Source organism: Platichthys flesus, chromosome 17 (assembly GCF_949316205.1).
Source record: "Platichthys flesus chromosome 17, fPlaFle2.1, whole genome shotgun sequence".
NCBI classification, from domain to species: domain Eukaryota; kingdom Metazoa; phylum Chordata; class Actinopteri; order Pleuronectiformes; family Pleuronectidae; genus Platichthys; species Platichthys flesus.
The window spans coordinates 3,605,896-3,625,740 of NC_084961.1; the positions used below are offsets into that span (position 1 = coordinate 3,605,896).

The 19,845-nt window shown below is 45.7% G+C and overlaps 1 protein-coding gene across 1 annotated transcript; it reads right to left on the reverse strand.

Annotated features, from left to right (window-relative positions):
- Positions 1–10,979: 10,979 nt before the first annotated feature.
- On the reverse strand, positions 10,980–19,316 carry tmem170b (transmembrane protein 170B). Its single transcript, XM_062409191.1, has 3 exons — positions 18,935–19,316; positions 13,788–13,958; positions 10,980–12,272 (listed from the first exon to the last, which is right to left on the reverse strand). The coding sequence occupies exons 1-3, from the start codon at positions 19,092–19,094 to the stop codon at positions 12,142–12,144; spliced, it is 462 nt and encodes a 153-aa protein (XP_062265175.1). The 5' UTR covers positions 19,095–19,316; the 3' UTR covers positions 10,980–12,141.
- Between the last annotated feature and the right edge of the window lie 529 nt (positions 19,317–19,845).

Consider the following 19,845-nt stretch of genomic DNA (forward strand, 5'->3'; position numbering starts at 1 on the left):
GACAAATATAATATATATTACAAATTATTAGTTTTATTTAAAATCATATACAGCCAACTAAATAATAGAAAATCTAAAATCTCTCTGAACAAATGTTAAAGTTTCATATTTGAAATATAAGACGATAAAATGATACATTTGGCAAAAGTGCGATTTGAGAGATGTTAAATTTGAACTTTAACTAATCAAATAAAAATGTGATGATGTGTCAACACCTTGTTTTTGTGGCCTGAAAATTTAAATTGAATCTGGTTTATTCAAACTGAAGTTACCCTCTCCTCCTCCTCTTTCTCCTCTACTTCCTCCTCCTCCTCCTCTTCCTCCAGCTCCTGAGATGTTTTTCTCTCTCTCTCTCATCCTCCTGCGACAAAAAAATCTCTCTTTCTCTCTCTCTCTCTTCACTTTCTGTCACATTTGATGAAACCGCCCCGTGAAGCCTCTGGGCCGTCTGTCGGTTTTCCACTCATCCTGCAACTCAACAGACTGAATTTACCACCGCAGTTCGATTCCCGGGCTCGTCATCAAACTCGACCCACAACACTGGTGAAGTGTTTTTTTGGGGGGGGGGGGGGTGGGTTGTAAGTGGCGACCCCTCAGCCGAGTCCCACATTGATGAATTATACATGCCTGGCATCACACCTCCCACGCTCCAGCTTATGTAATGTCAGCCACGCGTGGAGGAGCGTATGCATGTACGTGTGTCTGTGTGGATGTATTTATATCCAGACTGGGATTGAGGGAACAGTGACTCATTCTCTTTGCTCTTTATTTTTACCCTACAATCTGCCCACCCACCCACCGCCTATTTCTACGAAGAAGAAGAAGAAGAAGAAGAAGAAGAAGAAGTAAAGAAGTGTATCGGTTTAGACATTTCCCAGCTGTGTAATATTGCTATAATATTTTTATCTGAGCGAGAACAGGGACATTTTCTCCCATTATGGTGTAAAAATAGATATAATAAGGTTAAACTTGTCACGTATACACGACGCGTCCAGACACTGTCTCTATAATCTTTGATCCTCTCGATGAGTTCTTTCATTTTAATGCCTCTGTGTCCCACTGTGAACACAATATCTCAAAAACACCTTCAGGGAATTTCTTGAAATTCAACAGAAGCTTTAACTTAAACTCGAGGATGAACTGATGAGATTTCAGGGCTCAAAGCTCAAAAGTCAAGGTCGCTAGCCTTGTGAACACGATATCTAAACGATGCCTTACGGGAATTTCTTCAAATTCGGTACAAGTGTTCTGTTGAACTCATCGAGGGGAGGAGCTGATTAGAATTTGGTGGTCAAAGGTCGAAGGTCAAGGTCACAGTGAGGTTCTGAATGTGTTATCTTAAATCCGCCTTTAGAGAATCCTTTCAAATTTGTCATGAAAGTTCGATTACACTAAGAGATGAAGTGATTAGATGTCATATGATTCTGGTGCTGGTGCTCACAGACTTTCAAATGAAGAGCAGTCATTTTCCGTGTGTTGTTTTCCTGCATGAGAGGCTCTGCTGTGTAAATATTAAAATCCCCAAAACTCCACAAAACCTCAGTTATGAATCCGACCTTAGCTGAAATGATTGCTCTGTTTATTGGGGTCATGTGAACATAGAAAAGTGAACAGGTCTGAAGATGTGGGAGCAAATTCAAATGATGACTCACTAAGTGTTCACTGAGCCAAATCCTTAGTTGATTCAGTTTTTACAAGAGCAACCCGGAGCAACATAATGTAATGTGCCTGGAGTTAAACAGTTGTTGATGCAGTAAACAAGGTGTTATGTGAATTAACTTCCACAGATCTTTGTTTTCACTCTTATCTTTTCTTCTCTGACCACAAGGGATGTCAGTATTTTGAAGAGGCTGCCGTCAGCATATGTCCAGTATTAACTTTTATCACATAATGCTGCTCCTGCCTCAAAGTCCTTCACCGGGAACCTGCAGGCTCAGCTCACACCTGAGAGCACATCACATTCCTGCTCAGTGAGACGGCGATTATCGGCCTTTACTTCCGGGCCGACGCTGGCAGAGAGGTCAGCGTCCCAGCCGGCAGACTGAGAGTAATGAAGGGATGAAAGTGCACCTGTCCTCCCCTCACCGGGCGACAGTCACAAGACGGCAGAACAAGAATCAAATCAGAGGTGATGTCTCAGCGGTGGCTTGTTACCACGTCCGAGCCGGGCACCGAGGCTGAGGCCTGGGAGGAAGTAGTGGGACAACAGGAGTCTATCAGTTATTCTTCCATATATAGAATTCCATCCTGCACGTGTGTGGTATTATATGCATGTTGGGTGGGGACCAGAAACCACCACAAAGATACAAAAACCATCACAAAGATGCAACAATTATGTGAAATAAATGGAAAATAACCCCAGTGACCACAAAGATAGACAATTCAATCTAAAGAGACACAAATGAACCACAAAGATACAAAGACGATTCCAAAGAGACACAGAATCGGGGAGAAGTAGATGCAGAGAGATACACAACGACCACATAATCAAAACAATCCCAAAGAGACACAAGGACACACAAAACAACCACATTGATCCATAATAACATCTCAAAGAGACAAAATTAAAACCACTATACAGTTTTAATGCCCTCAACATACACAAATCAATCTCAAAGAGACACAAAACAACTAAAAAGATACACAAAATGTGCGTCTCTGAGTCTTTGTCCGATGACGGAAGCTCCCGACCTGGTGGACCTTGTAATAAAGTTTCAGAACCCAGCCCTGTGTTACATGACTGTTCTGGGTTAGACGGAGTCGTCCTGAAGAGCAGCGGCGACAAACGTTTGTACGGTGAGAATCCATTATAGATGAGGAGGGAGCTTGTTTTTAGCACAACTCATCTGGATGAAGGAACCAGTGGCTCTGCAGTTACAGCTGACGCGTTACATAACCGAGGGGATGAAAGAGAAGAAATAGAAGAAGAAGAAGAAGAAGAAGAAGAAGAAGAAGAAGAAGAAGAAGAAGAAGAAGAAGAAGAAGAAGAAGAAGAAGAAGAAGACGAAGACTTTTAAATAACTTTATTTACGACACATTGTCAATTATGTGGAGCAGAAAAAGCTTAAAACATTCCATACACACACACACACATAATACGACACACCTAACATTACCAGATGTTGTGTTTAAAACCAGAGACTGGTTGCCCCCCAGTGAGCACAGGACCTGTCCCACCCCCCACACAGCCCTGAATCCCTCCAAATTGTCAGTCAGTGTAAAATACACATAGAGAAGACCTCTCCTAGACCCCCCACCCACTCTTGCAGTTGTTTAAAGGTGTTCTCTAATCTGGGACAGGACACTACTAAGTGTTCCAGGGTCTCTGGCAGTGAGCAGAAAGGACCCCCCCCCTGCACTTAGCTTTGTTAAATATTCACGATTTTCTTCTATGACTTCTGTAAAGATTCAGTGATCGATATGCAAGAGTGAGAATCTTTGGGTAGTGGTTAGGGTTAGGGGTTAGGTTTATGTTAAGGTTATGGTAGTGCTAGGGTTAGGGTTAGGCAAGTAGGGTTAGGGGTTAGAAGAGTAAGTCTGCAGGACTCAATTTAACCCCTTGTAGACGGATGTCGCGAATTTGCCTCAAACCCCATTCAGGTCTTAATGCCGCCGAGGTGACGATTGTGCCTGATGGTGCAAATACTACACATACCAAGGAAGGTGTATTTTAAATACTGTGATGATGGATCAGCAATGATTGTGCAGAAACATATGTTGTTATTCAATTTCAAGCAAAAGCAGCATCAATCTACATACAAGAGACTGGAAGATTTGTTAAATTAAGGTCATGCCCCATTAGGCCTATTGTCGCTAATTTTCCTCATACCTTAATTTGATATCTACTGTAAATGCTATATTAAAATTAACAATCTCCACTTAATTTAGCATCTGTATGACAGCCAAAAACACAAATAATATTTTTTATCTTTAATTGGAAATTAATTCAGGAAGTAAGGGGTTAAGTCATTATAATGTCCACTGAAGTCATGGAGATGTGTGTGTGTATGTGTGTGTCTGTGTGTGTGTGTGTGTGTGTGTGTGTGTGTGTCTCACTCACACTGCGACAGCCTGACATTGACCTGTCCAGTTGAACGGAGCCTCTCTTCCAATGACAGCTCACTGGAGTGACAGATAACAGAGAGATAACAGACAGATAACAGACAGATAACAGACAGATATTGTGTCTGGCGATCACATCCACTTTCTACAGCAGCAGAGATTATCGCCTGATTTAAACAAGAACTCCAAGAGGACAGAAGCTCCTCTTCCTCCTTTATTATTCTGGTCCTCCTCCTCCTCCTCCTCCTCCTCCTCCTCCTCCTCCTCCTCCTCCTCCTCCTCCTCGTAAATCACCTGATTAAGCTGTGACCAGGGTGATAACATGGAGCTGAGTTATAGCATCTGTCACAGAGCAGTTTAGAGAGTTGTGCTTCAGCGGACTCGACCCAATTACACTGTTGATTTGCAGAAGACTGAATTGACTGATTTAATTGACTCTATTGTAACGTATTTATCAACCAGAGGCCAAAACAACATTTACTCCACATGGATGCTGCCTCAGTCATTTCTATGCAAATGCTCCTTGTGACGGCTGCTCAGTTTTCTCTGGAGGATTAATTCTGAACGAAAACCAGCTTATTTCCAGTTCTTGGTGCAGACTCGGCCTCAGATGCTGGGAGCAGGCCATCGCTCCCACTGAGCCACAGGTGAACACCAGGCTAATGCCTCCGTTTGCAGGGGATCATCACCGCTCGGATCTGATATTGACCGGCTAAATGAGTGATGGGCTCTCTGACTCCGGCGTCAGTCCCCGAGGCTCAGAGGATGAATCACTGTGGGGATCCCGGCGGGTGATGCAAGTCAGAGCTGGACAGCTGGCAGGCTCAGAGAGAGAGAGAGAGAGAGAGAGGGAGAGGGAGAGAGATAGAGAGGGAGAAGGATAGAGATTGAGAGGGAGAGAGAGATAGAGAGGGAGAGAGAGAGAGAGAGAGAGAGAGAGAGAGAGGGAGAGGGATAGCGAGAGGGGTGTGATGCTGCTCTCCAGTGGCTTTCAGGGGGAATGACATGTACTGCAATGTTGCCATCACACAGTTGCAGCAGAGGTTTGGAGATCTAGGGGGAAGCCTCATGAGCAAAAACAGAAAAATGGCATAAAAGGGTTTGTATGCATGTGGAAATAAATCTCTATACATGTGTGATAAGTTATAATTTTACTATGTTTTCTCTCGTGCTGTCAAGATCTCACTTGATCGTCCAATCTTTTCAATTTATGATTTGATGGAAGAGATCTTTCCTCAGAGTTGTAAATGAAATGGGTCCGAGGCGCATACAGGGGAGTTATATTTAGGATTTCCTCGATTCCTACACACTCACCCACAATTTTTCTTTAGAAGATGAGGGGAGTCGTCGCCCTGTCCCTCGCACACGACCACCATTGTCATCAGAGTCGAATCATCAGACCAGGCGGGGGGGGTCCTCATTGTTCCTAGCGAGGAGGAGACGTATGGGCGCGCGGAGGAGACGCTGCAGAACAATGGAGGCATGTTTTCATCTCATCTTTCAGAGGCAGGATGAGGTGATTCCCAGATTTAGTTTCATCGATGCCAACTTGTCATTGTGATCTGATTATGAAATCTCCTATCGTCTGATTCATTCTTGTTTTTATTGGCACAACGTTGATCATGTATCAACTGCGAGATATAGAGGTATGAATAAGAAGCCAGAGAATGATTAGAATAGTATTAATAAATCAAATGATCGCTTTCAGTCCAACACTTCAAGGTTCAGATTCCAGAACAAATCCCAGGATTCACAAAACTTATCCTCACACAGCATCTTCCTGTGTATCTGACATTTCAAGTCCTCGTGATGGTTTTAAACATGAAGATACGCAGCTCGAACTACTTCTGTTTGACTCAAAACCTGTTCACTGGGTCACATCTGAGCATCCACTTGAGAATCCATTTTACCTGCTTTCAGTCTCTCGCATCAACATTTCAAATGACTTGACTCTGGTGCTAATTTGTCCCAGGACTTCAAACTAAATGTAAAGTTTTATTACACCTCAAAGTCCCTTCAGCACTTCACACTTGACTTCACATCAAAACCTTCTTTCCTGATACAATCATCACTCAGATCGTTATCTGACACTATGAATAGCCTCTGGCATCAATAAACCTATATTTGGATTGACTGGAAAACTACAAAGAGATAGAGAACATTTCTGCGAACACACTCCCCGTCCTGACTCACACTTCCCCGTGTTGACACTGGAGCAGAGAACCTTCTGTGCTGAGGACACTGCAGCACGAGGTCAGGACGGAGGATCTGTCTCTAAGTCAACACGGGCAGACATCACAGCTCCGGGCAGATGGCTGGCGCTGCCCTGACAGCGGGTCGGGGCCTGTGATGGAGACTCCCGGACCGTTTGTTGTCTGCTTTGCTTTATATACTGAGAGACCGGAGTCGAGTCCCCGAAGCACAAAGGCTCGGGTCAATAACGTGAAGTGATCTGCTGGGTCAGAAGACTTGGTTTGGCTCCAGCCATTGTCGGGGGGGTGTTTTTCTTTCAAAGAGAGCATGCAATCCCCTTGTCTGCACTCACGCTCAGCTCCTGAGTATTTCCTGGGGAGGAAACAATAAGACAATAGCAGCGAGTGGCTCGCTGGTCTGCATAAAGGAGCGCCATCAAATATTATGATATGCAAAGAAGCTGTGGCTACCGGTAAACAATGCAGTGCCCAAAATACAGAGGAGGTTTTGCAGGAAGTTTTGATTAACTGTGAAGGTTTCAGAGGAGCTTTAATCCTCAAAGACCTTTTAAGATGCAAAAATGAACTTAAAGTATTTAGAGACTTGAACTATTAGACCATGACCAAAGAATGTGTTTTGCCCGACTTCCATTGACCTCTCCAGGATAACCAGGGCTCAGTATCCAGTCACATGCGGACCTATACCAATATCTTCATTTATGAATTTGTCAGTGATGAGGCAACAGTGCAAGAACTATTTGCACAAGAATAAAAATTATTAAAGAACAAGAAAAAAACGAATTATAAAAGCAGTTTCGAAATGCAAAGATGGATACAATATATAATGAATTCTCTTCAATAGAGGTATACAAATACCAAAAATATTACATATTTGCATTATTATACCTATTGAGCTAGCAAAGTTAGCATTAAAACACCTGCAGCTTTGCTGGGGGAGAATTTAATGAACAGTCACACGTAGCAGCACCAATACATATCTGCAGGATTCACACATTTGCAGGGAGTCAACTTTATTAGTATAAACCATTAACTAAACCCATCAATCTTCCCAGTTTGCCCCAAACACGCATCAAACACGTCTAAATACCAAACGGCACACTTCCTGTCCTGCTCTGAAACCCTTCCTGGCCTCGTGGAGCAGCCGCTGACCTCTTATCAGCTCGGCTCAGCTTTTCTCTCGGACTGGTTGGAACACCAGTGTCCACAGCGGCTGACGAATGGGAACCACTATAGGCCCCCGTTACCTCCTCTGTGCGCCGCCATTAAAAGAATAAAATAACAAAAAACAAGGTGATAACAACTCTGGACCTTTGTCCTTTTCAATCCACGAGCACGCTGATTAAATTCCATCCACGTTATTCATAGCCCCCCCCCCCCCCCCTCCCTCCGCCTCCCCCGTGCATTATAAACACATAACACGCAGCAGCACAAACAGCTGACTGACTGGAGCGGGTCAGTCCTCTCGACCCAGGGGGGGGGAAGGCCCCTCACACGGGTGGAATAGCAACCAAATGTCAGATCAGATACGAGGAGAAGGATTGTGTCTGGCCCCTGAATTGTGTTTTGTTGTCGTGGAGTCGTGGGTACAGTCTAAACGTCTCAGGGAGGTCCTGCCCCTGTCACTGCCACGATGAGGCATCACGTACACAACGCACTATTTGAGTATCAGGCTAACAAATGAAAATGACCAATTTCCTCACGACCCCGGGGGGGCAGACATAACACAACTTTCTGCTTCTCTGAGGAAAGCACGTACGGCAAAGCCAAAGAGCCGGAGTGGCTCAGCAGCGGCAGCATGGCGTCCTCCCTGATGAGCCCCGTCTGCCCCGGTGCCACCAGGAGACGAGACCCGGGCGGAGTGGGGACGTCTCTGAACCAGAGGACAATAGAAGCAGCCACAGGGAATGATAATGGATTCACACACTGGTCTCCACCAGTCTGACGCGCCATCTGATTACATCCACACAGGGTGAACACGAGGGCCACTGATACTAATGATTCTTTATTATCCAGGGTCAAGATGTGAGATATTATACATGATCTGGAGCAGACTGGTGAAAAGCTCAGAGCACACAACAGGTTGTCAAAGATTAAACCAAAGAAAGTCGATTTTCTTTAAATTCTCAAGTACCTAACTACCAGAAAAATTTGTCGGGTAAAATGTGTAATATTTCCATCTGAAAATGTAAAAATAAAAGTACAAAGTGACATAAAAGTACACAAAAATACTCAACAGGCACCTGACAACTGTATTGAAGTAGAATATTTCAGTAACTGTATTATGTTCCAGTTCTGTTAGATCATTTTAAACATGCACTTCAGAGCCATCATCAACTAAAAGTCCTATATCAGCTCGAGTCAACTTGAAATAATCTCTAAACAACAGAAAATCTTCATCTCTAACCTCAAGGTCATCGAGGTCGCTGCAGATTTTCTATAAACTTGAATCATAATCATCTGAAGGAATGTAAGTGAATGTGGACTCGGAAGATTTGGCTCCAGCTTTTAACACCGACAACTTCTTCTGTCCTGATGAAGTGTTTCCAGACTCTCTCACCTCTGATGACTAGGATCAGGAAGCTGGAAGGGAAAGATGAATCTGCAGGGAGGGTGATGGTGGAGCACAAGGGCAAAGAGGAGGCAGCAGATGGATGGAGACGGGAATGAGGCAGGAAAATCGAATCAAGGACGTTTTAAACCACAGAGCAAAATTTAAAATCCTGAATGGACCCATTATCCTCAAACCTTTATTTGGAAAATCATTTCCACACGTCGAGCAGTTTCAAGTTTCTTACACTGATGAAGCAGAAAGTGAGAAAATAGTCGCTGGACAATCAGGAAGTGTTTTTACTGCAAAAGAGTTTGTTTATTTCAACTGACTGTCGAGTATGTACAGGAGAAAAACAATTTGTACATCAATAGGCAACAGTTATAAATATCAGCGGCTCGGCTGGTACAAAAATTAAAAAAAGAACATATGGTACAGTATCTACAGGCGCCACTGAGGGTTCTGTACATCGGCTCCGGGGGGATCGTCCGAACTCGTCCATTCACACGGTATCGGAGCTGCAGTGCACATGTAAACCCAGCGGGGGGGGGGGGGGGGGGGCAGAGTCGGAGTCCAGGGGAACATGTGGCATTTAGACAACAGTGGTCTGGGGGGGGGGGGGGGAAGCCAACAAAAGAGCCGGGATTATTGAGCTGGGCCTCTCGCTGCAGTGGGATGGCATTTCTGAAAGTCTAGAGGGTTTTATTAGTTGCTGGGTGTCTCCTTAGATATTGCAGCACACAAACACATACACACACACACACCCACACACACAAACACACAAAATATTCCTCATGAGCGTTCATGGCACTGGGTGTGAACATAAACCTGTTATCCACTGGTTATCGTGTTCACATCAGCTGTTGGTGACACTTCTGTTGTGCACATCGAACACTGGGGCTATTTACAGCTCAGGGTGTGCAGCGAGGGCACTGACCTCAGAACAGTTCTGACAGCTTCAGATGCAGAAAATAGTTTATTAACTGACGCAGCAAATGAAACCATTTCCTTATGTAAGACACAGATCAGTGAGCTGCTGAGACGACTCCTGCAGTCAGGTCCTCGCCCTCTCTACACACGTTCAGGGCTTCGCCAACGAACGTGCACGACCCTGTGAGGCCCCCGTGCACGTTCGATAGAGAATTAATTGTCACAGGCACGACCACGCAGAGTGTGTCACGTCTCTCCTGATGTGCACATCCACAGTGAACCTGCAGAAGCTGCCCCACACACAGCTTCACAGAGACTCCATCGCTCTGACAGCAGATGAGTCATCAGCAGCAGCTCACATTTGGTCCCTGAAAATTGAAAAACATTCACAGCAGGGGGGGGGGGGGGGTTGCAGACAATGTGCAGAGCGTGCAGCGGGTAAGGAGCCGGTGTTGAATATGAATTTCACACGTTTTGTTCTTAGAAAACACTTCTGCAGCAGCAGCTATCCTCCCTCAGGCTCCTGCTGCCACCTCACTCGTGTGATAGCGCCCTCTTGTGTGCCAAGTGGGTACTGAAGGTGAGCCGTGTCAGTTACATAACTCGTGTTAAACACAGGTTTGCACAACACAACCATCTTCACATCATCTGTGGGGTTTATACGTTTTAACCACAGGTCTGGAGGCTCTTTGATAAACGAGCAAATGTGCAAATGTTTCAAAAACTGAGAGAAACAAATTCAATCCGGGCTGTGATGTTAATTAAAAAGGAAAAAGATGATAAATAAAAGGTAAAATGTGAGCGATACTTTGGCTTAACTCCTCTCAACCGGGGTTCATGTACAAAGGAATCTGTTTGAACACTGAGGAGGATTCTTCAGTCACAACAGTGAAGAACTCAAAACGAGTACGTACAGAAGTTTCAAGCACATTCTTCATATTTGATCCTTTAGGGAACCAGAACCTCCAGAGTCTCTTCTTGGTGTAATGATGTGAACAAGTGGGCGGGGTCACACCAGAGTCGTGTCATCGCACACACACACACACACGTGTGTGCTGCAAAAATCAAGGCAGATTCAATTCAGTGCAATGTGCAAAGTTAAACTTAAGGAACATGGGTTAAAAGCAACGACACAAGGGAAAGAGGAAGAAGCCACTGAGCAGCCGAGTGTGTCCGGCCTCCTCCGGGGAGCGATGGCTCTCCTCGGTGTGTGTGTGTGTGGGGGGGGGGGGGGGGGGGGGGTTCATACTGTCGACAAGCCGTTATGAATATCAATACCACTTTCTTAAAAACTTTCTCACTATTTGCATTTAAGAAACATTTCAACACCTCAGGACACAGATTCATTTTCCTGTCGGGAGTAAAGACGAGAGGATCGATTCCCTCTGGTGTCTGTGCAGGAGAAGTGAAGCTGGATGAAGATGGACGAGGCCACTGTCTGTGGACCTGCTGCAATAAACACAATCCAATCATCTCAATGTTCTGCTCAATATTCTGTCACCGAGAAAAAAAATCAAACCTGATATTTGATTTAAACTGTGATTCTGTGTCTGTAAACCTCGACAGGATCATTGTGGCTGATAATCTGTTCAGGCCGACCTCGGATCAATAACTCCCCCCTGATTATCGGAGGGGTCGATTCAGATCCCGACTCCCGCTTCATATTTACTGCACAGACACGGGGGGGGGGGGAGGTGAATAATTGTGTTTCCTCAGAACGTCTCCATTCCGAGCTGCAGGTTGGCACACGACAAATCAATATCTCAAAAAAGGAGGAGGCGAGCGTAGCACTGATGCTGGTTTTCTCCTCCACAGCCACTGGTTTCACACGTCTCAGGCAAAGAGCGTCTCCAACGTTTAGAAAGTGCAAAAGGGGGGGGGGGGGGTGCAGCTTTGAAGTCGACGGAGGAAAAGGAGCGATCGACCTGGAGGCCTCGAGCTGATGAAGAGCGAGTCACGCTGATGAAGACTGTCCGTGGTTCCGCCCCATTAAACCCCTCCTCTCCTCTCGCTGATCGTTTATTTCAGGTCGTCACTGTAGCTTCACTTTTAAAGAAACAGGTTTTTTCTTCACAGCAAGAGCAACAGAAAGAATTCAAGAGTCAGGGGCCACGCAGGCATCTGGACATTGGCACGCTGGAACTCCGGATAACACCCGGAATGTGAAGTGGCGTTCGAGTCCAGAGGCTGAGGATGCCTCCATCTCCACCTGATCTCCGCCTTACATGAAGTTCCCTCTGAATCCCTGAGGGACTGTTGCAGAGACAGAGCAGGGACCCAGGGGGCGCTCTGTCCTGCATCTATAGCTCTAAAGGTCCAGAGCATCTCTGCCTCTTAGTCTCTGATTGGCTCGATTCATCAGTGTCCGAGGGGGGGGGGGGGGGTCCTTCACAGAGTGGCCAGGATGCGTGAGAAGGATATGACCACAGAGAGGGAGGTCTGACCCACGCCCAGCACCAGAGCCTCCAGCGGGGCCATGTCCTTCCCCGCCACGCGGTAAACTCCGGCCACCGCCGCGCCTGAGGGGAGAAGAAACACACAACAGCAGCGTTAACACAATCTCTGATAGTTCTTTAACAACAACATTATTTATTGTCGCTTCTCCCTCTTATCATCACACACACACACACACACACACACGATACAAACGCTGTAAGATCAGTGCGACTTGTGGTTCTTGGGGATTATCTCCAATCTCCAGTGAGAATTGATGTCAATAAATCCTTTGAACTGCAGAATCTTCACGTTCTAATAAATAATAACAAGGCGAGATTATTAAATGTTATTATTTCTTCTGTAGTTGTGGATTAAAACAAAACTATTGTTCACATTAGAAACTCTTGGGGCTTTGAAAGTTTCAAATCTTGTTTCTTTGCTCCTGCTCTGCTGAGATCATCTCAGATTTTAATCCAGTCTTGTGTAAACATCAGTGTGTGTGTGCTCACCGTCAACAGTCTCATCTCCCCGATCGCTTCACATTAATGATAAAGTGTCTTTCTATTTTTTGGATGGGGGGGGGGGGGGTTGCAGCTTGCAGCTCCTGCTCCAGGAGATTTGGGTTTGTTTACACTCGGCTCCAAACAAGTCTGAATAATATCTGGTGCAACTCGGGAACATCCTGACAGACTAGGGCTGTTGTCTCCAGTTCAGCTCTCTGACTGGTCGACTGATCCGACCACAGCCACATTGGGACTGGTCAGACGATCCCCAGTGTTTTACCCACAACAAGAAAAGTGCTACATCAGGAGCTAACTGGGATCAGTCTGATACTTTCAGCAGTGGGAGAAGCAGAAGACGTTTTCACAGATTCACAATTTAGCATTTTTACCTCCAGGTTCTGTTTATTTGTCCGTCTGTTATTTAGTAAGATTAACTACTGGCCAGATTAACATTAAACTTAATGGAATGATGCATTATGGGTCAGGAAAGAACACGTTAAGTTTTGGTGAATTCTCTAAATACAAACCTGGATGTTGTGAATTTAAATGAGGTTTCATCAGGTGACTGCTGGGCTCTATTTCCTGCTATTCTCGATTCTCTACTAATCAATTTTCCTTCATTTATTCAGTTCCCAAACTAATTATGAACTGAGCTCCAACAAACACAGTTGTTCCCTCTGAGTAAACAGGTCATGCATCCTACAGGTTCAAGATGGAGCCGCCTTAAGCATCACTTGGGGTTAGGCCCTTGTAAGCACAACTCTATGTTCAAGATATTGTTTCCATTTTCTTCATCAAGGTTTAAAGCCAAAAATATTGTGATATTTAATTTTTGTCAGATGGAGACGAAGCTTCCTGTGAGAGGTAAACAAAACCTCTCTCTCTCTCTCTCTCCCTCTCTCTCCCTCTCTCTCTCTCCCTCCTTCCCTCTCTGTCTGTCAGGTCGTGTCTCTCTAGCTGACAGGAGTGAACACAACTCTCAGCTTCCTGTCTCTCTCTCTCTCCTTCGCTGTCATCACCCTTCCTCTTCTTCTGGGTGACGCGGAGGTTAAAAGAATATAGAAAAAAAAAAAGAAGTGGAGTTGCTGCACTTACTGGTGATGACGCCTCCGGAGAGGGATGCCAGGAACCCCACGCTGACCAGCACCAGGGTGATGAGGCGGCCCCTCTTGTGGCGCTGCAGCATGACCAACATGAGCAGCCCCACTGCCCCGTGGACAAAGAGCGAGGAGAAGAGACACCACAGGAACACCCAGTACCACATCTCTGACGGGGGGGGGGGGCGAAGAGAAGGAGGATGGATCAGATACAGATGGAAATGAACACTAAACACAACTTTCTGAAGGTGACGTTTGAGATTTTAATCAGGAAGGCTTCAGTAGTGCTTCCAGAAAAACTATATTTTACATCTATATGCTAACAATAACTTTAAAAGTCAGGATATCTCAGTCAGGAGTTCAATAAATGATTAAAACTTATATACACAGTAAACTACACATGTGAACATTTATAAAATCACATTTGACACAGGATTAGAAATCTCATCTCAGTGGAGAAAATGAAAACACGACTTCCTGGATAAGTAAAGATTAAACGTCCCTGTAAAGCAAAGTATAAGATGATAAATGATTATCATGCACCACCAACCGCTGGCAGATTTCCTGATGCATTTTACAGATTCACACTTTACAGAGTCTGCAGCCACCACGATCTAAGTCAGGGCTCATCAGGGAGGCAGCCGACCACAGTGATGAGGTGAGAGACTGATATAAAAACTGTCTGCGAGTGAGATCTCAGCCGAGCTGCATCCTGCAGGGTCATGATCGAGCCGATTTAATAGATGAAGCCATTAGAAAGTAATTAAAGTAAAAAGCTTTACAGAAGCTCTGAGGTCAAACCCATTCAACATGTCTCCCTCCTCACCCTCCTCTGTCTCACGGGTCGTTTTTGCATAAAGAGTTCTGGCGTCACCGCACTTCACCAGCGAGGGGCCTCGCTCTGAACCGCGGAGGAGCAGCCAGCTGGCCGTGAGATGATTCAAGGAGAAAAGAGATCGGCCGAGGAGGAGGACCAATCCAAAGCACGGGAATGTTGTGTAAAGGTTTGGACAAAGCCACACAAACCGGAAACACAGCATCGTTGTTGTGCGGTGTAAACATCCTAAAGACACAATTCTATGACTGAGTCTTTCTCATGGAGCCCAGAGGGGATTTGAGCATTTCCATTTAACCTGGTTGTCCCACAGTCCGCTGAGCACCTACATCCACTTATTGATCTGCCAGAGGAGCCGGGGAGAGATGTGACAGCGCGGTAACACAACACGATTTGTTCTGCACCACTGGACACAATCAGGTCACGCATCACAGGCCATCCGCCGCCCGTCTCTCCTCGACCATCACCGGCCGTCCACCGAGGAAGAGGAGGGAGACGTCTGCGACGAGACACGAGCGTGGTGGAGGACAGTGGCTCTCTCAGTTCTGTTAACTATGCGTCCCCCCCCCCCCTGTCCTCGGAGCCCTGACCCTGACACTGATAGAGGTCCAGCTCCACAGAGGACGTTCAGATCCTCGTGACACGTCTTGGAGGAGACGAGAGGAGAGGCAGTAAAACAAGAAGCTCAGAGAAGAGGGCAAACCTCCACCAAGGCTCATGTCTCATCTCACTGAGGTGGAGACAGTGAAATATAAAAACTCTGGCAATGTCTCCTTAGATCGACAAAAATGTGAGACTTGATATTTTACAGTTTAACCATAAACTTAATATATACATAATAAATAACAAATTAAATAGAAAACACCTCAAAGGATTAGAAGCTTTTTCTTTCCTGGACTCTGAATAAACTAATTCAAAACTGGATCAGCTCCATTTCACTATATTCAGATTTTATAGATTTAAATATAAATTGAGAAATTAACGGATTAGGGATCAATTATTCAAATCATTGTTAATTAGGGACCCGAGTAATTAATCTGATGCATCGGTAATCACATCATTTATATGCAGATTTATTACATTTCCCTCATCATGTTTTAGGAGTTTCTGACTGTCAGAGTTTTACATATCACAAAGGAGAACGTCTTCATCATACATCATGAGTAATGACTCTGTCTGACACCAACAGCTGCAGAGAACTTAATGCCAGTAAAATCTGTCTTTGTGGCTAAACTGGGACCAGTCACCCGCCGAGCTGCACGTCCAGGAACCGTCAGACCAACATTTACATTTGCAGGAATCTCTGTTGCACTTCCTGATGAATCACAAGCCTGATGTAATGTGATCAAGTCTTAAATGAAGAACCACAGGGGGAAGATTGGTGGGGACGAGATGCTGGGAGAGGAAATCCACGGCTGGTTATTCGGCCTGCCTGATGGAAATGGGTCTCGGCAGGTCATTTATTTTGGTTTAGCAGGTGAGCTGAACATCACAGGGCAGAGGCAGTACAGGCTCAGAGAGAGAGAACCTATGGGACGAGAGAGATGTGCTGCGTCATGTTCAGAACCCTGAACACACAGTCCGAGCTCGGCTTTGACTTCTGCTAATCCTCAACTAGGAGGCCGAGGTCTCTCTCCATCGGCACGGCAGCTTTAGAGCTCGCCTGTCAACGGGGACACGTTTGAAAAAGCAGGTCGCTCGATAAGAGGTCAGGTGAGAGATTCTGCACGAGCACGCATGTCAGGCCAAATGCAGAACACACACAAAACACAGATTAACAAAGAGGGAGCCCTGCAGGGGATCGGAGCTCGGCCGTCAGGAGGGGGAATGATGGATCTGATCTGACGTGGAGAGAGAGGGAGGGAGGCAGGAAGAGAGGGAGGGAGGGAGGAAGAGAGGGAGGGAGGGAGGGAGAGCTGGGATACGACCGGTCGGTGGTGATGAAGCTGAACACAGGATCCTGTCCTCGTTTTTAACCACGTAACCGAATTTAACAAATTACCAAATGCGTGCATCAGGCATATTTAAGGGACTGATATCTATGAATGTGCAATTCGGTGCAGCTTGATTCAATCTAAGGGAACCGTTGGGCCCCGGGTGTTTGTTGGTTTATAAGTAAGACTGTGCAAAAACCACTGGATGGATCAACACAACACTGGGTGGAAGGATGAGGGAAGAACCCAAGATGATCCAAATCCGGGGTTGATCCAGGAATATCTTCTGCTTCTTTGAAATGTCCACATTTAAACCATTTCTGAAGATGGACGTTTCTGTGGATGCAAATAAAATCCAGATCTAGTGAATTTAAAGTTGGACAGTTGGGCCTTAGTAGAGTTGGGGTCAGTGGTTTAGGCATAAACCCAGTTTCCTGTCGATGTGCCCTGGGGGTGGAGCTACAGATGTAAACATGGATACTGGGAACATACTTCTGCAGGTTATATAACCATGATGAATAGACTAAGTTGACACAACAGTCTGAAAATAGAGTAAAAGCCTTTTCACCGCAGTGAACTATAAATATGACCTCTTTCACAAACCACAAAATAAATGACCTGCATGTTCTGCTGCGAGCACACAAATCATAAACAGGAACTTCAGCAGTTTGAGGAACTCCTCTGGGCCTCACAGAAATGTTAAAGGTCTTTGCATCTTAAACGTCTCCTCTACGTATGGAGCCTGTCCCTCTTGTTCAGGATCCCCCCCCCCCCCCCGACCGACCTTATCTCTTGTCCCAGGAGGTCGTTTTTCACCTGGCTGGTGAACTGTAGGGTCGGGTGGTAACTCTGTGAACCCTGCTCACCAGAAGCCTCATGGGTGTGAGCTCCTCACAGGTTCATACCCGCTGCTGCTGCTTCCTCAAAACTCTCCCTGTGCTGCAGCTTCCTGCTGAGTCAGCATCACTCTCTGCCTCTTTCTTTATGATCTTCTGCTCGATGTGCGTTTCTCCACACGGGGAAACAGCTGCACTTCACAACTTGGGTCTGTGCCAACTCGTACATGACCACACGTCCGCCCTTTGCTCCACTCTCGCACTGCAGGGAGGAACTGGAGAATTTCTGTAATCTTGTATTTATACAACAGGCAGCAGCGACCAATCCTGTGGCTTCTTTAGACAAATCTAACTTCACCATGTTTGAGCAGCAGTTTTTTCATGTGTCAATTTCTCTCTGAGGAAGTTTGGACCGTCTGGAGACGAGATAGGAAACTTACATTTCCGTTTCTGTCTCTAAATAGTTGTTTTTTTATAATTTTAAATGGTCAAGCTTATCTTCCTCTAAGCTACTTAACACATGAGGCTCTTATTCTATAAATCAACAAATTCAGTAGAAAGAAACTTTGACAGGATTCTCTGTGTAGTGTTCACTTTTATCACCAACAGCTAACCAGCAATAGAGAATAGACCCGAATAGAAAGGACAGAATCGAATAGAGATCATATGACAGACAGTCAGTAAAAATAAGCGACAACATAAAAAACATTGTGTAATGGATGATATATCAGATCTTCCTTTCTCTGCACCACATCATTCTCGCAAAAAAAACAACTGATTCCATTCCATCTCCTTCCACAAAAGTTTTGTGGTAAACATACGCATAGTTTTTGTGTAGTCTTGCTTACAAAAATACAAACAAACAAAAAACTAACATAACCTCCTTGGGTGAGCCTGACCAGTCACAGATAGAAATGAAGTGGATCCACAGCTCCCAGCTACCTCCAAGTCTCTAGAGGAGTTATAATATTTAAACACTACCACACCGCCCTGTTCTCGTTTTGTGATTGTTAACACCAACTTCTGGAGGACACACTCACATTTAAAACCTCACACTTCAGCCATCGGTCCAATACATGATTACCCAGTGTCCTTTCAGAAATACATGACACAATAAAGAAGCTATGGGTGGATGTGAGCTCCACACAGATCCGCTGCCCTGAGCCCAGGACGCTGCCTCTCATCGCCCCTTGATCCACGGACTGCAGGACAAAGGGAGGAGGACGGAACCGAGCGACTCTTCATCTACTAACCTGGATCTCTCTCTTTCTCTGTGTTCCATGTCATGCACCGACTCTCCACGCGTGGACAGTGGACAGACATCTTTTATTCCCCTATAAGAGGAGGTGGTACAGATGCTCCTTTTATTAGGAACACCTCAGCCCCTTTGCACACTGAGCACCCGAAAGGGAAAAACACTACAATGTACGTTTTGTTTAGATTTACGCAAATTACGCACATGTAGTAGTAATGTGCAGTTGAGGATGATGAAGATGATGAAGATGAGGGTGAAGATGAAACCACCTTCCATTACGCATACCTGCAAAGTGCTGCAGAGTCGCGCCTTGCACCCAGAGGCTCAGCACCTGCTGCACCGACAGATTAACAGAATAATCCCGGCTCGTGCTCATGGTTCCGCCGCCGCCCGGGCTGGCTCGCCTCTCTATCGAGTCGCTGTGCCGGGCTTTGGAGGAAGGCATGGAGGAGACCGGGGTGGCATCGAGGGGGGTGGGTGGATGGGTGGGTGGGGGTGTGAGGCTTCTCTACCGGTGCCTCTACCGGTGCCTCTGCTTCGGCTTCAGGTCCGTCTCCGCTGCGGGAAGGGAAGGGCCACCGGCCGGTCGCTTCATCCTCGGCTGCGTGGACGCCATGGTGCGGGGATGAACGCTCTACATCGGCCACGTTAAAGGGCCAGAGCCTGGTTCTCTGAAAGGGAGGGGGGGCGGGGGCTCACGCTTTACGTCCGCTTCATGAATGGGGAAGAGGAAAAGAGGGCGGCGGCGTTTACGCAGGAAATGTGCGTAAAGCTCTTGGGTAGCGCGTAATCACGTCACAAAGCAGGATTGGATGGAGATCACGTGTGCACCGATCAGCTGGGCCGCATGGGAAACGTGGAGGTTTTATACCAGGAGCTCAGAATTATCATATTTTGCGAAACATTATCAACCAGAGTAAAGATGGGACGAAGTCGTGTTCTGATCCCGAAGCGATAGAGAATCAAGGCCAAGTTCCAGATTACAACTGAAAACACTAATCCTCAAAACATAATAGTACAAATACGTTACTATCTTTAGTAACACACAAATACAGTTTTGCTAGCTACAATTTGAAATATGTAATTCTGTTGTCAGTCACACATTACGTTTGTTAGGCACCAGAAAAGCGCACTGTTAGCCGTTAGCCACTATTAGCACAGTTGGCCCGAACAGTTTATATAACGTTAATAAATAA